This window comes from Panthera uncia (genome assembly GCF_023721935.1).
Source record: "Panthera uncia isolate 11264 chromosome A1 unlocalized genomic scaffold, Puncia_PCG_1.0 HiC_scaffold_17, whole genome shotgun sequence".
In the NCBI taxonomy this organism is placed as follows: Eukaryota; Metazoa; Chordata; class Mammalia; order Carnivora; family Felidae; genus Panthera; species Panthera uncia.
Window position 1 is genome coordinate 87,056,724 of NW_026057577.1, and position 20,013 is coordinate 87,076,736.

General features: G+C 48.7%; 1 protein-coding gene and 1 long non-coding RNA gene across 3 annotated transcripts in view; one reads left to right on the top strand and one right to left on the bottom strand.

The window, feature by feature from the left end:
• LOC125934382 (uncharacterized) overlaps nt 1-20,013 on the top strand; it is a 365,655-nt gene that overhangs the window by 129,231 nt on the left and 216,411 nt on the right. The window lies entirely within an intron of this gene.
• The window catches only part of MCC (MCC regulator of WNT signaling pathway), a 267,902-nt gene that overhangs the window by 19,594 nt on the left and 228,295 nt on the right, over nt 1-20,013 (bottom strand). Inside the window, exons 12-14 of the mRNA XM_049647726.1 lie at nt 18,677-18,860; nt 8,851-9,085; nt 3,847-4,053 (exon numbers count right to left, since the gene is read on the bottom strand). Coding sequence (XP_049503683.1) covers nt 3,847-4,053; nt 8,851-9,085; nt 18,677-18,860 — 626 coding nt within the window. The remainder of the gene's footprint in view (nt 1-3,846; nt 4,054-8,850; nt 9,086-18,676; nt 18,861-20,013) is intronic.

Below are 20,013 nucleotides of genomic sequence, written 5' to 3' on the forward strand. Positions count from 1 at the left end.
AGAGCCCAACACAGGGCTCGAACTCACGAACCATGAGATCACGACCTGAGCCGAAGTCAGATGCTTAACTGACTGAGCCACCTGGGCACCTCTGTCCCCCCCCACCCTTTTTTTTTAATTTAAGTATAGTTGGAACATGTTACATTAGTTTCAGTTGTGACCCCACTCATATCTTAACCTTAGACAGGAAACTTGGCATCATCTAAACCCAATCCTCTCGTTTTATAGATGAGGAAGCACAAGAGCCAGAACTCCTAAATCCTAAACTGAGTTAGGACTACTCACAAAGCAATCATCACACCCTCTGAGCACTCTACTTTCCTGTGTGGAGACAGAGGTCAGCAGCTGCATAACCAAGTGCCTGGAAGGCCCTCATCTGACCACCTGCTCAGCAGACCTTTACTGCACCCCAGGCTTGAGAATGAAAAGCTTGTAGTCTGTTGCAGGAGACGGCACGTAAGCAAAGTTATATCATGATTGGAGGCGAACCACAACGAAGTATGACTTGGGCACTAGGAGTGCAGATGACCAGAGGGCACAGGGTCCCCTCAGCACTCTCCAGCCCAGGGACCACACCCAGAAGGCCTCTGCAGTGGCACCGCCAGCCTCGGAATGATTCCCACCACCTGCACTGCCTTCCCTGCCCCTCTCCACCTTGCTCCTGCAGACCCAAGCCTCCATCTACCAGCCCTGGGAGCTGTTGAGATTCCAACACCCTCTCTTTTCGTGCATCAGCAACCACGCGAACATTTCATAAGATTACCTGGTGCCTCTCACCGAACATGTTTGGTAGTTAGTCTCTGTTGCAGAGAGAGAGACAAGTGCTGCAAAAACTGCAACTTAAAACTGCTCCAAACAAAAACCGCTCCAAATCTGCAACTTAGTAAGATTTGGAACCCAGGTTGCTGGCTGGAGAGAAGTTTTAGAATAAGCACAACACCCACCCTACGTAGCCAGCGTGGATGTTCTAGATCCAAACCTGGCTTGCCACCTGTTTTTATAAGGCCTGCAGTCTAAGCGTTGTTTTCTAGTTTTTTGTTTTTTTTAATGTTTATTTTCGAGAGAGAGAGACAGAGCCCAAGAGGGGGAGGGGCAGAGAGACAGGGAGACACAGAATCCCAAGCAGGCTCCAGACTCTGAGCTGTCAGCACAGAGCCTGATGTGGGGCTTGAACCCACGAACCACAAGTTCATGACCTGAGCCAAAGTTGGATGCTTAACCGACTGAGCCACTCAGGCACTCTGCATTGTTTTCTATTTTTAAAGTCATGAAAAACAGAGTATTTTGTGATGTGTAGAAATTACAGGAAATTTCAATACCCATCAATGAAGTGTTATTGGAACACAGCCCACACCCCTCTGTGTCTGCGTGTTCTCTGCTTTCACGCTGCAGTTCTAAAACGGCAAAGTTAAGTACTTGCAGAGGAGTCTGTGTGACCTGAAAATTGTAAAATAGTGACTTCTGGCTCTTCACAATTAGGCAACCCCTCTTATAGAACGCCCACCTCATTTACCGACAAACAAGACCAAATCAATAGCCCAGAAGGGAGATTTCATTGAAATAGTAAATGGATCTAATATTTGAAAGACAAGATAATCAGCTTACAATAATTTCATTACCTGAACAACACAAGGTACTGTTGGATAAAGCTTCTTACTCCAATGTAAGAAAAAAAAAAAAAAAAGAAAGAAAGAAAGAAAATTAAAAATAAAACCATCTGGCCTTTTTGTGTCCGGTTTCTGTACTTTGAAGCCATTCCACAAAATATAGCGCTTGCCTCAGTCAAAATAAACACCAAGAACTAGGAGGAAATGCTCAGCTCATGGGCCTTCTGGCAAGAACGCGCTAAGTCCATTTCCACAACACCCTAAGAACACATAGGCGAACACTGGAGCTCTGTCAGCTCTGTCCCGAAGTGACTGGTGACAAACTCAAACGGCTCTACAAAGATTTTTAAGGTGTTGACACAGAATAGGAAACCCCATTTTCTTGAGCCCCAGATATTACTATATGAAACTCTTCACAGGCCGCTGCCCTCCCCAGGCTCGACTCCCCAGGCACTGGGCAGATGGTTTCCTGGGGCATCCACACAGTGACCTTCCCTAAGCTCAGCCTGTGTACATCACACCCTACTGCAAAGCTTCCAGTGATTTCTCACTGTCCTCAGGACAGCACAGTAGGCTTCAGCCAAATCAAATCCTCTTCCCCCTGGGGGTCTTTATCCTTGGCGTTCCGTTGACTTTACAGTGGACCGACCTCTCCGCCCCAGCCCTCTTCCTCAAGTTAGCGCCCACTGTCCACTGGGTCCCAGTTCAGGAAACCTGTCCCAAATCTCCACATCTGGGTTCCGTGTTGTGTCTGTGCCCTTCCATCGCACTGGGAATTGATCCTCAGCCTTAGGTCACCGTGTGACGATCACCTGTGTCCCTCTCTGGAATGTAAACCCCTGAAACTGCCTCCAGTCCCCATCAGGACCCACTCACATCTATCACATGAAGGGATGACTGGAAAACAGCCAGGTCTTGGGAGAGGTGGCCCAGCCGGGTGCCACGGCCATGAACTCCCTTTGCTCCCTTCTTAGGTGAGAGGTGGGCAGAGTGTAGTGGTGGCCCTTTGTGAAGCATGCTCCAAAGTTCTTAGTTGTTTAGGCAGGGACCATTCACTGCCACACCAATCAGCAAGCTGCTTCCTTTCCAGGTACTAACTCTCTCAGGGACACCCCTCCATTTGGGCTGTGAGATGCCATTCATTAGACTGGCAAGTCAACATATGTCTCCATGTCCTGGGCCGGAAACAAACTGGGGTCTGGAGAAGCTAGCATTTATTAGCAACAGAAAGTAGGACGTAGAAAACAGAGGTTCACTACCCTGGGGTGAGGGATGTAATTCTTTAGGGTCCAGAGTATTTTTTTCTCCAATGCAATATTTGGAATAATTCTGAGATACAGTATGAGCTTGGATTCTAGAGAAAAAGACTTCTGGGCTCATGGGAATGCGAGTTTGAGAGATGACACCACCTGACCGCCCACACTCTGTGACACTCTCTACGTGATCCAGTGCTTGCCTTCCTACTCATTTGCCTCAGCTGCTTCCGGCTTCCCGCCTCACCCACGGCGGAAATGCCAAGCTGAGGTGGCAACACGGATGAGAGGGGGGAGGACGGTGAGCCAAATCTGGGTTAAATCCTGATTCTGCCACTTATCAGCTGTGAGACCCCTGACTTCATGTGAGCCTCATTTCCCTCATGTAAATGGGGGTACCTACTCCTTCAGAGATGAGATTTACAGGAGGCAGCAAAAGCAATGATCAGTTCAGACGTGACCAACAGGCGATGGCTGCTGTGCGAGGTGGGGGAGCCAAGGAGGCAGCCCGGTACCAGACCACTGGACACCAGCACAGATCACTCCTCACTCCACTCATCAGACTATGGCATATGAAAATGCTTTCACTAGTACATAAAGTGCAAGTTTTTAAAAACGTGGATCTGACATACACCTGGGTGGCTCAGTTGGTTAAGCATCTGACTCTGGTTCAGGTTGTGATCTCATGGTTCGTAAGTTCGAGCCCCGCATTGGTCAGGTGCTGTGCCGTCAGTGCAGAGCTTGCTTTGGATCCTCTGTCCCCTGTCTCTCTGCCCCTCCCTGCTTACACTCTCTCAAAAATAAATAAAACGTTAAAAAAAAAAGTGGATTTGGTTTTTTTGCACCCAAAACGTTACCTTCTTTAAGGTATCTAGAATAGCTTGTAGTCCTCATGCAAATAAGGAAATTGAGGCTGTGGGGCAGTGAGGGGTGGTGGCGGTCACTGGGTGGGAAGAGCCCCAGGGGTCCCCGTGCCTTCGTCCTACCTTGCCGGGCTTGTCTTTGCCACCGCTGCTGGTGGAACTGAGGGATCGCATGCGCTGCTCCTTCTGCTCCTCCACCTCGGACTTCAGGTGCTCGATGTGCACCAGGTAGGCCTGCTCCTGGGCCTCCCGCGTGCTCAGCTTCAGCTCCAGCGCCTTCTTCTCCTTCTCCAGGAGGTAGAGCTGGGCCTTCAGCTCGGCCATCTCCTCCTATGGAGCACACATGGTATGAGGCACCCACGCTGTGAGAGCAGGGCCAGGTGTGGGAAAGCAGGCGAGTGACAAGGGGCCCTGAGGGTGTGACCCCCAGCCCTGCGATGGAGTTACCACTTTGCAGCCGGGACAAGATGACTGGGAGGAAATAAGCCAGCTGTCTCTTCCATCTGAAGGACTGATGTGGGGACAAAGCCATGTGCTTTGTCATCCTACAGACCAGAACTGAGATGAATGAAGGAGTTACAGGCAAGCAGATTTTTGGTTCATTCTAAGAACCTAGTAACTGGAACACACGTCCCCTGCTGCCCCTCACCCCCCTCAGCGGGCACACCAGTCTTGCTGGAAACCACTCTTCTGGCACGCATAGGCTGTGCTTGTCAAAGAGGTTGTGAGGGAGGGGCATCCACACAAGGCTGGGCCTGGCTAGCTCCCCACCAATTCCCACTCCCTTTCCCTTTTCCATGGCACCGATCCACATATTCAATGCCCCCTGGTGGCACCCTTGGCACCCTGCAGCTGAGCCAGGGTATCACCTCAGCTCTTGTCTACCTCAGGAGGCCCAAATAAAATCACTAGAAACTGAGTCCTTCAGAGGTGACTACTCATTAGCTAGCTTTGCAAAGTGTCTTAGAGAACTCAAATTAGAGTTTTCTGGGGAGACAAACAAGTAACTCCAAAACAGGGAAATGCTACCTTGGGACCAGCAGCCAGAAAACAATAGCCACCAGCACTTACTGAGCATGTAACGCTGCTTTAAAGGTTTATACAAAGTAACCCATTTAATTCTTCCAACCTGAGATAGATATTATGAGCATCTCCATACTTGGATGAGAAACTGAGGCACACAGACAGAAATCCACCTGCCCGCAATTACTGCATAAATTGGTGGCCAGAGTTTGAACCCAGGCTCTTAACCACTAAGCTACAGTCCCTCCCTCAAGGTGGGCCCATGCATGACTCTTGTTATGTGATTCCACCAGTACATGACTGCCAGGTCAGTCTTCCCACCTATCTCTGGGATAGACTCTCCATAACTGAGTTTCTATAACTGAGTCTGAGCCTTGAGAAGGATTCACCTAGGTCACTGATTCTTGTTATCCCTGAATGGATCCTTCGAGGTAATAAGCCACGGGCCTAGTGTACTCTTCTTGATAAGCCAGACCTGGAGTGTAGATGTTCTCACCTTCCAGTGTGGGGAAATACCTAGAGGACACCCACTATGGCTTATAATATTCAGATCAGGGTAGAGGGAGGGGGCATTAGACATGCAGAGGGCAAGGTGCTCAGTGGCTACTCAAAAGAAGACTCCAGATCTTTCATAAAGATGAGATTATAAAACCAGAATGAAAGGTGGTTCCATACACCGGAGCCTTCTCATCTTTTGCCATTAGAAGCAGAATTCTGAAGGTTCTGGCAATACTGCATACTGAGCTAATGGGGACAGTCACACCCAGAACAAACATAAATAAATGCAAGCTCAAAAGAAGGAAAAATGAATCCATGGGTGCCAGAAATGAAGAGGGGAACTCTGCCCAAGAGGAAAGGCAAGGTGGCCATAGTACAGGCCAATGGAGGTGTCGGACCAGGATGAAGGCCCTAGGATCTAGGGCTTTTGGCACCTGTGCTAAGGGCAGGGCTGAGTGCCAGAACAGAGACCCTCTACATGAGCCAGGACTCTCAAAGTACTGCCTAGAGTAAAAGACTAGATTTATTTTCTGGAGATGTGGTGAGGGAACTTATCCCTCAAGGTCTGGGTGGGAAAAGGAAGAGCCTCTTTTGAGGAACCAGAACCACAAACTTGTCATGTGAAGATGTGAAACAGGAATCCTAAGCAAAGAATGTAAGAGAAACTAGTTCTCAGTCTTTGAAACCCATGGGTCCAAACAGATCCACACACAGAACTATTCTGTAGGGACATCTACTACCCAAGAGGACTTGGTAGAAGATACAATCTCCACTGAAGATGAGCTGGTGTTCTCCCAACCCACACAGAGAGAAAATGGAAATGAATCATGATGAGATAAAATCCACCTTTATAAGAACCAGAAATAACAGGCCAAACACTAGAAAACAAATCTTTAAAACAAAGAGAGAAAGAAGAGTTGTAACAGAAGGAAAGGCTATTCAAAAAAGAGTGGATTTGAAAAGCAACCAAGTAGATCGTCTAGAGACAAAAAGTTCATGTACAGGAAGTGAAAAACCCAGAAAACTTGAGTGTCTCAGCAATTGTATCCTAGAGTGAAATGGTGAAATCCAACATAACCTGCTGCTAGTGGCCCTGGAATGGTGCGCATACCCTTGAACATGCTGTGTAGGGAAGGGAGAGGACTCTGATGTTTATCCTTCAAAAACCTCAGAGGAAGGGAACCAAGCCAGATGGCTGGCAATGGCTGCCTCTGGATCATATTATGGGTTATTTTCTCCCAGCTTTTTATAATTTCTGCTCTTTTAGATAATTTCTATGATGTATACACATTTTATTTTCAAATAGCAAAGGGAATATTAGAGCCTTTATTCCACCAAAAAAGTCTTTCTTGGCCAGAGTAACCCGGAATTTATCGCACAACATGTTGGCTTGAACATAAAAAGGAAATCCTTAGTCTTTGGCCAAAGGAAACGTGTTTGGAACACATAACGAAAGGGCAGCTTCCCAGCTCATGCTGTGGGGTGCAAAGGCCCACAAAGAGGGCTCCTAATTGGGGAAAAAGGCACTGTGATGATGGACCCAATGCCTGGTTCATGGGCAATGAGCAGAGACATCAGCCAAGGGTTCATGAGGATTCCCCAGAGGGAACAGAAGTCAGGGTCTGAGTTGAGTGGGAAGGACACAATAAATCAGCTTAGAAGCAAAGAAGCTGATTCCTAATTTACTGCCACATCCCAAGGTCTTCCCAGGCTTCAGTTAGACTCAAGACTGAGCAATCGCTGAGGACAGGGACACATTAAGCAAGTGACCCGAGTGTGTTGGGCTGACCACAGCTGGCAGCTCCTCTCTGCTCTCCAGAGGTGAGCTAACCAGAGGGGACCCTGCTCTTTTCTGAGGACAATGTTGGTCCCAACAGGAGACACCAGTTACTAGCTATTAATTCAGCACTTCCTTGACCTACCTGGCCCAATGGACCTGCCTATGGTTTTAAGCTGGCTTCTGTCCCTGAGCCCCTCCCTCATGTCTCAGTACCTGGGAGTAAGAGACACTGCAGAATCCAAGGCTGTGCGAACCACACTTTTGTGCAGAGGAGAGTGGAGTTTGGAGAGCAGGCTTGGTAACACGGCTCCTGGCCCTGACTCCCCATGTTAGCAGGTCTGGCAGCAGAGTCCTGTGCAGAACCAAGACCTGCAGGAGCAGCCCTTACCAGTGCCCACCTCTGCCACAAGCAGAGAGCTGGTTGCAGCCATAAAGGAGCTCGGTCCTGGCAAGTGGTTCTTCACTTCCACTCCAATTGGGTGTATACAATACAACACACTCTGACCTGAACTTCCTGGAGTTCTCCCAGGCCCCACAAGGTAAGGATAGAGTCCACGACTGCCTTCACTTCAAACACCAGCCATGAGTGCTGGGGGCGGGTGAGGTGGGGAGGGGGTTGTCCCAGGTCACTTGCACTTCCCACCAACTGCTTCCAAAAACCAGGTTTCCACAATCCACTCATGATCAGTAACTTGCTAGACTCCAGAAAGCACTACCTATATCTAGTTTTACCATAAAGGGTGCACACAGGGTGTGCCTGGAAGCATGCTGAATGCAGATCTTCTCTGCTTCAGTGTCGAGGAATTTCACTGGGGTTTCAGGACTAGGCACAATTGATGAAATCGCAGGCCACCCAGTGGAACTCAATCTGCAGCACTCCCTACCCTCACCGGGGGTCAAGGGGCTGGAAATCCCAACTCTATAATCACATGCTAGATCCTTCCAGGGACAGCCCTGGTATTGCAGCTTCCAGGGGGCCTGCCTCCTTAGCATAACAAAGACACTCTGGAAATTCCAAGGGTTTGCAAACTCTTGGCCTGAATTGGGAACAGACACCAGATACAGTCTTACGGCACCACAGCAGTCTTCAGAGAAAGCACTCAGGAGAGTAAGGCCAAGTGCTTGGCACCCCTGGCCGGAAACATGCAGAGTGTGTGCTGCTGAAGGGATGGCAGTTTAACCACTTCTCAATGAGGGGCACCAGCTTTCCAAGAGAGCTCCCCCTGCTCTAAAGATGCCAGCAGATAACTCAGCCAGCTGGGCAAACAGCCCAAGATCTTGTCAGAAACACTGACCTGAACAGCGCTGGGAAACTTCACCAGAGAGCAGAATGATACAAGCAGGCTACCCATGGCACCAAAGGGACAAGGGCGTCAGGAAACTGGGGCTCTGGTCTAAGTTATGCACCGGCCCTTGCCCTATCCTCTCCCACTCCACATTAACATTATCCTCAACCCAAGAAGCACCATAAGCTTCTGGAGATTAGGGGTCCTTTTATGTGGACACAGGCCAACCTGGAGGGATCTCATCTGGCTTCTCTTGGAGAATGAGGTGTTCCAAAGCTGAGCTGGGACACCCCTAGGCATTCTCCTGAGTTCAGCTGACCCCTCTAGGGACATATCCAGCTCAAGTGACCCCAGGCACACTGATACTATTCCTGCCTACAAATGAGGCTCTGGCTGTCCTCCAGAGGGAGGTGACTGAACCTAGACGGGGTTGATATGTCATCATCGTGGACCTGCTTTCAGAGGGCCTTTTCTTGTCTCCCCCTGATGACATGGAAGCAAATGGGCACAGGGTTCCAGGGGGCCCCACCCCCACGGTACCTTCATGGCCATCAGTTCCTGCATTAGCACGGCATTTTCCAGATCCAGACGCTGGCTGTCCCCCCGGGGCTTAACATCATAGCTGAGGGGATCGATGTGGATGCTCTCCAGCTCCAGCATGGTCAGCTTGACTGCGGCCCTGTCATTCTTGAGCTGCTGGATGTAATCCTTCAGCCTTTGCTCATCTTCTTTAGTGAACTCCGTGTCGCAGCTACTGGCTGTGGAGCTGGTTGTGCTGAGGAGACAGAGAAAACCCGTCATGTTCCCCAGCCACTGTGAACAGGTCTTTTTCCTGACGCTTCTCCATACCCATCTCTCCAATGGTGTTTAAATAGTAATCTCCCTGCACCTCCAAAAAAGAAAAAAAAAAAAGCATTCTTCATGGCATGGTAAATTGATACAACCTTTTAAGAGAGAAATAAGTCTGAAGAGTAACAGAAATGCTTACACCCTTTAACACAACATGTGGACCCTAAAAATGAATTCTGAGGAAATAATCCCACAGAAGCAACAAGATACACCCAAAGATATTTCATGGCATAGAGGGTGTAGTTAGTTATGGTACATTCCAAAAGGCCGTAAGTGATGTGGACATTACAGTAATAACTATGACAATGGTAGAAATATTTTAAGTGGAGAAATAGGGTGAAAAGTAGTATATAATAAAAAAAATCGGTGTATGTGTGGACAGGACCTAAAAAGGGAGATGTTAAGGAACAAAGCTAGAGAACAAAATGCCTATGGTGTGATCTATAGACATGCGTGTGTGCACATACTCACTTGTGCAAACACACGTCCAGGACTTTGAAAGCAATCCCCTCGGGGTGGCAGTGGAAGGTGTGGTAGAGAAAGGGGAGTGCTGTACCGTGAAACAAACCCCTACGTGTGTGTGCTGTTACTGTGACAACTTAGAAAAGCAGGATGCCCCTGGCCTCCCTGCCATTCCTCCTGCATCGTGGCTGAGTATAGCATCCACCACAGGGACTCAGGCCCATCCAAGCGGCCCTTGGATGCTCATGCTGAACGGTGATGGCTGCCAGATCTGAGGAGCACTTAGGATGAACCCTGAGAACATGGTGGCCCATGAAGGTTTGTGTGGGACCCAGACCACCATGCAGGAACAAGCATCATAGGAAAACTCAGGCTCTGGCTCTTAGAGAGGGCTCTGGCTTTTTCTGGCAGTGGGCAGGCTGCCCCCACTGGCTCAGAATGAGGCCCTCTGCACCCTGTCAGTCCTCGAGCATTGAGGCCAGTGTGGACCTACAGTTTCTCTGGATCTACACTAGACTTACCTACACTTGATGCAGTCCTCGTGGCTCTGGCCTTAGCACAATGGCAGACAAACAGGCAGAGGCCCATTTAACTATCATCAAAACAGGCCAGTTTGGCATTATCATCTGTTGTTACCAATTTGGTGACTGAGGCTCAGAGATATTAGGTGGCTTGCTCGGTCATGAGGCCAGACACTGGACATGGACCACCGTCTTCGCATGCCTCAGGCCAGCATTCACACAGCTCGCATTTGTAGAAGCTGTGCCAGGAACAAGGAGCAGTCTCCATGGGCTGCTGGCTGCCGTAGGCCCAGGCCTGCCCTCCTCACCTCAGCCTAGAACAGGGGTAACAGGCCTGGGACCCCAACTCAGCAGATGCAATTGCTCTATAACCTAGGTGTGACCAAGGCCCATTCCACTCTTATGGGATTGACACATATCTAGACACATTATCTAGAAGACTAGGCTTCTGCGGAGACAAAGGTGAGGAGAGGTGATAAGCTAGAGCTCCCCCACTCAGCTGGCCGTGCACAGGAGGAAGAGAACTCCCTAGGGCTTGGGTGATCTTCAAGTCAGAGAACTCCCGCTGGGATTGGAAGCTCCTGAGGACCACAGACTCTGGGATTGCTCCCCCCACCCCCCACTCTCTTCAGCCCATCAGGACAGGTAGGATGTATCTCATAGATGAAGGGAGCAAGATCAGCCTGATCAACATACAACACCTCCTCCTCATAGGCTGTGACGGTTAATTTCGTGTGGCAACTGGGCTGGGCTACAGTACCCAGTTGCTTGGCCAAACACCCATCTAAATGTAACTGTGAAGGTATTTTTAGATGTGTTAACATTTACATCAGACTTTGAGTAAAGCAGACTACCTTCCATGATGTAGGTGAGTCTTGTCGAATCAGTTGAAGGTCTTCAGAGAAAAGACCCAATATCCCCCCCGCCCCAAAAAGAAGAAATTCTGCCTCCAGACAGCCTTCAGATTCAAGACTGCCACATCAAGTCTTCCTTGGGTCTCCAGCCAGTCTGCCTGTCCTACAGATTTACTACTTGCCAGCCCCCATAATCATATGAGCCCATACCTTAAAATTAGTCACTCTATTCATATATTGACATACCCCCACCCTATCCCTATTGGTCCTGTTTCTCTGGAGAACCTAATTCAGAGGTGCTACCTTTACCTGTGACCCAGGCATCTTCTACACTTTGTAGATTTACCGGTAGCCTGACTCAACCTTTCTGTGCCTATCTCCCCAGCTATAAAAGGTAAAGTATTTAGAACAGTGCCTAGCACATGGTAAGCACTCGACAAATGTAGCTATCATTCATTTAAATAATACTGGAGTACCACTATGGGGTACTCTTCTAGGCCCTAGAAAAATCTGTGCTCTCATAGAACTCATTTTCTAATAGGGTAGACAAACAAGTAAAATAAGCAGTATATCAGACAGTGAGCAGTACCATGGAGAAAAAGGAAGAAGTTATGGGTAGCACAAAGAGAAGATGGAATTATTCTTTGCAACAGGGTTATAAGGAGGGCCTGCATGATAAAATTACATAAAGCAGACCTCATGGAGGTGAGAAAGGCAACTGTGTGGATTTCTGGAGGAAGAGTGATCTAAGCAGAGGACACACTGAATGCAAAGGCCCTGAGGCAGTGGGTGTGGCCATCAATAATTAGACTGTGGCTGAGTCAGAGACAGCTAAGGGAGAGGGAGGAAGAGAACTGGTCAGAGAGGAGAGTTATGTAGGGGAGGTGGCAGGGTGCCAGGTCATGTCAGGTTTTATCAGGTTTTTTCTCCAGAATTAGAATGGAAGCCATTGGAAGGTTTGTAACAGGGGTGATGTGATCTGCCTTACATCTTAATAGGTTCCCTTTGGCCACTGTGCTGAGGGGAGATGCAGGGAAGCAAGGGGAGAGGTAGGGAGACCCATTCTGGGCTATTGCAACAACCTCGGGAAGAGATGGTGGGAGCTGGGAAGGCAGAAAGGAGGATAAAATTGTTATTATCAATCACCACTACTTTGTTTTCTCAAGCTGTATTTTATTTTAATTTATTTATTATGAGAGTGACAGAGACAGCATAAGTGGGGGAGGGGCAGAGAGAAAGAGAATCCCAAGCAGGCTCCACACTGTCAGCACGGAGACCAATGTTGGGCTCGAACTCACAAACCATGAGATCATGACCTGAGCTGAAATCCAAAGTCAGATGCTCGACTGATTGAGCCATCTAGGCACCCTCAACCTGCATTTTAAAAAGGATGAGAAGGGAGAGGCAGGAACACCCTCTGGCTGGAACACTTGAGGGACAATTTCCCTGAGAAATGAAGCAGCTCAAGAGAAGGGAACAAGCTAACAGTACCCCCAGCAGAGGGCGCTGGGGAGGCCGGTGGGACTTCTGAAGGAGAGGGACTTTTCTAAGAGAGGAAACAGTCTTCCTCCTTCTAAGGGAGGAAACAGCCTCCCTCAGCATCTCAGCCTTCTCCAGTAAAGAACTGCCTCCCTGAGCCAGAAGGGGTGGGGGCAGGCATGCCTGGAACAAAACCATTCAAGTAGGGCTCAGGGCTCACCTCAACATGGACACGGAGGGACAGACATCCAAATGTCCCACAGACAAATAAGCAAACTGAAGTGGTGGCATTGTTCTCAAAGCATTCCACGGGGCTGTGTTTGCAGGTGCGGCATGTTTGGACAGCGCGGCGCTGGGAAACATCAACACTTCTCCTCCAGTGACTCGGGAGGAGGCTTCAGGTATGAGATCCTTTCCCGTGAAGATGGGGCTCTGGACCAGAGGTTCGCTTTACAACCCTCGTCCTTCCTTACATTAACACTTATTTTGAAGAATCTTAAACACACAGAAAAACACAGAGATTCGCCAACACCCATGTGCCTACCACCCCGACGACTTTTTTGTCATATTGTCTTTGGCCTACTTTTTTAGCACTAGAACCCTTAGACTTGAGGTAACGTTTGTTATCTTTCACTTAAAAAAGAATTTTCAAAATTCAAAGAGAACTAGAAGCTAGAGTTCTGTAATTAGCCTGCAGGCACTGAAATGATACTACTTTGGCAGATTTTCCATTTAGCAGGACTGGCGTACCCCAGTGGTTGTCAAAGAGTAGTTGCTGGTCTAGCTGGAGCAGCCTCGCCTAGGAAGTTGTTAGGAATGCACATTCCCAGCTCCACTCCCAAGACCTCTAGAATGGGGAAGGAGCAGAACCCAGCAATCTGTATTTTCATGTACCCTCTCATCATCCTGAGGCACAGCTAGATTTGAGAACAACTGGTCTACCCCATAGGGTAAGTAGGCATTTGCACAGTAGCCTACGAGGTAACAGGACCCTTCCGAAATTCTCTAGGGAGAGGCCACTACACTCTTGGGCTGATCTGGCCGGTGCCAGGGATTATGGGATCTCTGGTATCAGACAGACCTGAGTAACTGTGCCTCCTCTGACACTGCCTAGCTTTATGGCCCAGATGAAATGACCCATCCTTCCTGGGCTGCAGTAATGTGGGGATACGAATAGCTCCCACATCACCAGGTTGTTGGAAAGGAGACAGTGGGTCCTGAAGCAGGCAGGGCCAGCTAGTGTAGCACTCCTTCTGGAGGAGGAGAGACAGCTGTGCCAACATCTGGCACCTCCCTACACAGACTTAGGGGCTTCCTCTCGCTACCTAGCAAGTCAGGCAGAATACTTCAGCTGAGGAAGAAGCAATGCAGCAAGTGCGTGACCAAACTTGAGAAACCACCTAAAACTGTCTAGGAAACACCAATGTGAGTGGGCAGGGCTGACAGGCTTAGGGGTCTCCTTGAACCCTTGAACACCCCTTAGGGGTGTCTGGGGCCTGATACTAGGCCAGGTAGGGAGGGCCTTTATTTCACCGTCTCTACCATGGGTATAATTTTCAGAAAAGAAGAAAAAAGACCCCTCCACAGATCTACCCTTCTGGGAAGCTCAGCACTCTAAAATGCTCTTACCGGGATAAAGTTTGATTTCTAGATAAGCACCTCGTCCCCACAGCCCCTCTGGCCTCCCTCTCTCCCTTCTGGGAAGCCAGGGGGGAGCGGACCAGGGTTAATTACAATTCTGCTTTGTGCCCTAATGTTCCAGTGCAGAATATGATCATGACAAGTGTAAAAGGCAGGGAAGCCGCTGGCCTCTCCTCTGCCTCCTGCAGACAAAGGCACTACTGGTCTCCCGGGGGCCCGCCGCTGGCTGCTGGGCCCGGGTTAGGTCATCCATTAGCTCTCCCAGCTTGAAATGCTGGATGGTCTCGGCTGTCAAGAGGGAATGAATCACTGTCCACATAGGCCAGTTACTCCCCGTCTCCAGGATGGGAGGCCTGTTCTCTGAGAGGGATTGTGGGGAGGGCTGCAGGTGGGGAGCCCCAGCCCACCCCAGAATGGCTGAGCAGCACATCTTTGCATTCTGCTCTGGTTTTCCAATAAGCTGGGGCAGGTCACATGGGTTTCTCCTTTCCGGGATGTTCTGCTGGAGCCCCCTCCTGCTGGCTTCACTCCACAGCTATGACTTGCCAGCAATCTACAGCCAGCGGGGTGCATGCAGGCCGCCTGGGACACCCCACCATTCTGCCTTCCCTGCACAATGGGACACAGACTCAGGTTTGGTCAAGTAGTCATGGATTTCAAATACCTCTCTTCGGTCCCCCTCCTTCATGTCCCAGCCTCGTCCTCAAGACAACCCCCTATCCTGTTTAGAAGAAAAATCCATTTTTTCTTCAGCCTCGTCTTGTCTTGGCTAAATGCTAGAATGGCATTTCACTTCTTTGCCACAAAAAACCAGAGAGGGATTTTTCCTCTAAGTTTTTATCAATCAATGCCTAACCTGGCACCCTAAATTAAGATCTCATTTCCACCAAGGGACAACTCATTTTCAGAAGAAAAAGCCATCAGGCTGGTCTTCTGTTTTGCTTAGCATTTTAGATTTATTTGGAGGAGGTGGTCAAGGCCAGGTGACATTTGGCCACGTCAGCCACTCCTAAGTGGCCCCATTCTTCCAAGTTGAAGGTAGGCTTTGTCACCTGCCTGCATCTTTTAGTGTCGTGTTGTGGTACTCCCCTCCCTTCTGGCAATTCTTTGTCACAAAGGACTAAAGACACCTAAATACAATCCTAACTCGGGGCGCCTGGTGGGTCAGTGGATTGAACATCTGACCCTTGATTTCAGCTCGGTCATCATCTCAGGGTCGTGGGATTGAGCCCCCATGTTTGGATTAGAAGGTGAAAGCAGGGCATCGTGAGCTCCACTGTCCTTATTCCAATTTGGGGGTGAGTGGTCAGTCTGGTGGGACCCTGACTCCCAGGAGGTGCCCAGCAGCTCACCCGCAAGGTTACAGTCACAGATCTCCCACAGCTCATCATGATCTCCACCTGACAGTGGGACAAAAGGACTTAGCTCTAGTCTCTGTGAGGGCAGATTTGCTGAGGCTTCCTCTGTCTTGGCCACATGTCCTTTCATAGATTTAGATCAATGATTGTGCGTCCGTGGAATGAAGTGATATCGTGATGCTTGACAGAAAGGGTGGGCTTGAGTAAGGATTCCCTGTTCCCACTTCAACTAGTCCACTGGCCCCTCTGTCATGAGAAGCTGATAAAGGTATCCAGGAAATCAACATTACTTAGCTACTCAGTCCACGGAGACAATTACAACTCCTGACAAAGCTATGATATGGCTATATTTTTCAAAAGTAAAAGAGCAGTGTCTCTGGGCTCCTGCCAACAGTCAATTGAGAGGCTGGCTACCATTTTTATTCCCTTGCTGGTAGCCGCTCTTCTTCTGCTCCTTTCCCAAACCATGACCCTCCTGTCATCAGGAGCTATTTGCCCACTGCCAGCAAGGCATCTGGGAGCCTGACACTCAGCATTTCTTTCCCGAGACCTTGAGGAAGAGCTGACACTGAGTAGAATGCTCTGTGCCAGTTGGTTATAGTGGGAGGAAAGAGGACAACTAGCTTTCTTTCTCCCATAAACTCAACAGGGGGGAATGTCTGAGCTGGAACAGCAAGATGTACACACAGAATTAATCACTGTAATTATAAAAAGGGCTGGTGGTTTGGGACTTTTTCTTGGAGCTCGCATTTAGTATAAAGCCGTCTGGTTGTGTCACGACCACAGAATGTGGTGCGCCACACAAATGGCCTGTGTGTGGTTCTTTGTACCCATCCTGGCTATTCTGAGTTGGGGGGGGAGGGGGCAGAGTGTGGAAGTGAATTTTTAAGAAAGACAATAGAGTGAAATCTGAACTGAAGTCCTCTGTATTTTGATAGACCTATTTGAGACTGAAATTAGTTCAAGGGCCATTCTTTCATGAGGTCATCCTTAAAAATAAAGGCCATGTCCTGAATTGATCTCAACCTGAGTTATTATAGCACCAAAAATTAAATTTATCTAAGAAAACTGTCTTAGAATCAAGGCTCATCTACACATTAAAGTACTTCTAACAAATGTTCATAACCAGGATCTCCACTAAATAGATGGTTAGAGTTCTTACTTTTGACTGACTCCAAATGTATCCCTGATTTGGATGAAAACAAAGTTATTCTGGGGATGGGGAGGTGTGAGGAAAAGATCCACAACACGTCCCTTATAAGCTACTGAAATAGCATATATTCCCTGTCAACTTACTTCTATGTTCACTAATTCAACAATATTGCTGACAACACGAGGTCTACGTTTCTATTCTAAATGACAGAAATTATAGATCATACACATCTGGAAAAGTCATTAAGAAGAGCATCTGCTTGCTGTATTAAAACAGAAGAATGTGGTTTTAAGAAAAAAAAATAAATTATGATCTGTGTTTCATGAAATAAGACAGTCGGTGCTGGAGTCACAAGGAAATAATTCCCTTGAGTTTGTGAGCACCTGGACGGCTACGTTGTTGGAAATGTCCCCTCTCCTAAGGCACCAGGTCTGCGACAGGTAGGTAGATGCACTTAGACAGGGGCACCTGGGTGGCTCAGTCAGTTAAGCGTCCGACTTTGGCTCAGGTCATGATCTCACGGTTTGTGTGTTCAAGCCCTGTGTCTCCCTCTCCACCTCTCCCCTGCTCATGCTCTCTCTGTCTCCCTCTCTCTCAAAAATAAATAAGCATTAAAAAAAAATTAAAAAAAAAAAAGATGCACTTAGACAGATGGCTGGGTCCAGCCAGTGGGAAGGGAGATGGGGACGTTAGATTGTTTTCAGGCACCAAGAAAACATCAGTCTTTCTCCTTTGGTGCTTGAGATTCGATCCACCCTTATGTGGTTCTTGTCACTTAATTTGCAAGAAGACACTGTTTTTTTTTTTTTTTGTTTTTGTTTTTTGTTTTTTTTTAATTTTTGGGACAGAGAGAGACAGAGCATGAACGGGGGAGGGGCAGAGAGAGAGGGAGACACAGAATCGGAAACAGGCTCCAGGCTCCGAGCCATCAGCCCAGAGCCTGACGCAGGGCTCGAACTCACGGACCGCGAGATCGTGACCTGGCTGAAGTCGGACGCTTAACCGACTGCGCCACCCAGGCGCCCCGACACTGTTTTTTAATGTCATGATATTCAACCTGGTATAGTGGAAAGAATAATGCGCTTGATGCCAAAGTCCTGGGTCCCAGTCCTGATTTCCCTCTATCAGCCCTGAGACCTTATCTAGGCAAGTCACTTAGAGATCTCTGAGCCAAGGCTTTCTCACCTGTGTGAGTAGGTAAGTTACCCGTCCTGTCTTTTATGATTTGGCTACCACATGAGAATCTCTAACAAAGTACTTTCTAGATGGAGAACTGATATATAAAGGGAAGGCATTCATGTGCTTCTGTGGTTAAGAAATGAGAAGATCACTAGAAAAGGCTTCATTCTGATCCTCTACCCGCCTCCGAAAGAATTCAATGGCTTCAGCAAATTATGCTTAGCAAGGTCTTCACTACTTTCCTCCCCTTGTTTTTCATGTACCCAGTTCAGTTCTTGATTCACAGACACTGAACTTGAACTCAGGTTCATGATTGGGCGTCTGCTAAGTACCTGCTGTGAATATGGTATCACTCTGGGAAGCAAAGAGATGGGAAAAGAGGAGGCTACTGCCCAAGAAGAGCTTATAACAGGCAGAAGCCCAAGGGGAGGAGGGGAGAGAATGGAGCCTAGAAACAGGATGCAGTGTGAGTCATGGGTGCTTAGGAACTACTTGCAGCAAATGGGCCTTAAGCTACCCCCAAATACTCTTGGAAATCAAGAACTATGAAGAAATGGAAACGGAACAAAATGGGAGAGAGGGAACCAGACAGAAAGGTAGGTTCAGGTTCCATCTTCAGGTGACACTTTCTCAAGCAACTCTCCCCTTCTCTCTGGGCCGTGGTTCCCACGCTGGCCACAGAGAAGGCCCTTTCCAGCCCTTCCGTGTTGAGTCACTGACCCCCAGATGGGGCAGGCTGCAAGCAGGGGGACAATTCCGCCCTCACCCAAACCTCACCGTCTCTGAGAGCTGGGTCACCGCACGTCAAGCCTAGTGAGCAGACCACACGTGGACACACGGCCATTTTGTGGCAGAAGGGCTGCAAATTACCTGGTGTGGCTGTTGGAGGAGAGACTCTCCCAGGGCTGAGCGCTGCAGCCGGCCACGGCAAAGGCGCCCCCGCAGCTGCCATCCAGCTTCATGAGCAGGGCCTTGGCAGCATTCTCAGCTGTCTTCCGGCAGTCGTGAGCGCGCTGGAGCATCTGAGTGATGTTGTCATCCCCTGACTGGTCTCCTATGTCGCAAAGAAGCCAAAGGATTAGTCAACCAGGTCTACACGAGCCAAGTCTGGGAGGGAGCTTGGATCATCAGTTCTCAGTTCCTCAGGGCAGAGGTGGCCTGCGGGAGAGAAACTAGCAGTGGATGGCCAATGAAGAGATCCACATGCTGGGCCGGGCTCCATCACTTAGAAACTGTACTTAGCATGGCATGTCTCTGCTCCGGGCCCTACTGTCCTCACTGATGAAGAGTTGGTCAGTGTGATCTCTGAGGTCTGTCTCGAGCTCTAACATGCTATGATTTTCTAATTATCCAGGCTCCTGACTTCTCCCACTCAGTTTCAATCTACCACTAGGCCATTCTTTCCTGTGTCAGCACTTCCTTGTGAATGAGGCCCAACTGTCTCCTCCACACATCCAGAACTTTGCTCAGAGCTTCGTGTAGGGTAGAGAAACAAACCTAATAGTTATAATGAGAACTTCAGCTTGGCAGTGTATTTTCTGTACGAGTGTTATCCCTTTTTCTCTCAGCTTGGGCACTGTCAGTGGCGAGCCCAAATGCCTCCATGAGCCAGGTAGCTACGCTGGAGCAAGACCTCAAGAGTGGTGGGCACCAACACAGAGCTAGACAGCAAATTCCCTGCCTAAAATGGACACATTCTTGTTGTGTTTTAGAAACCATACTGGCCACACAGGTTACCAGTTTGCTACCTCTGCAGCCTAGATCCCTAGTCTTCCAAATATTTTCCAATGAAATTATATACCAAAGCCTAAGATACAAAAATGGTAAAAATAGTAAACAAAACAAAACAAAACAGTTGAAGTGGGCAAGGGTGGAGGTCATACATTCAGTTTCCCCCACTCCAAGCCCACTGCTGAGGCCCAAAGACACTCTTTCAGCTTCCCAGGGTATAGTTTGAAAACCATCGGTCTAAATCATCTAGAATGAATGTAATTAATGCCTGTGTAGTCAACACAAACCAGAAAAGGGGCACCTGGGTGGCTCAGTCGGTTAAGCATCCAACTCTTGATTTCGGCTCAGGTCACGATCTCACAGTTCATGGGATTGAGCCCCATGTTGGAATCTGTGCTGAGCCTGGAGCCAGCCTGCTTGAGATTCATTCTCTCCCTCTCCCTCCCTCTCCCTCCCTCTCCCTCCCTCTCCCTCCC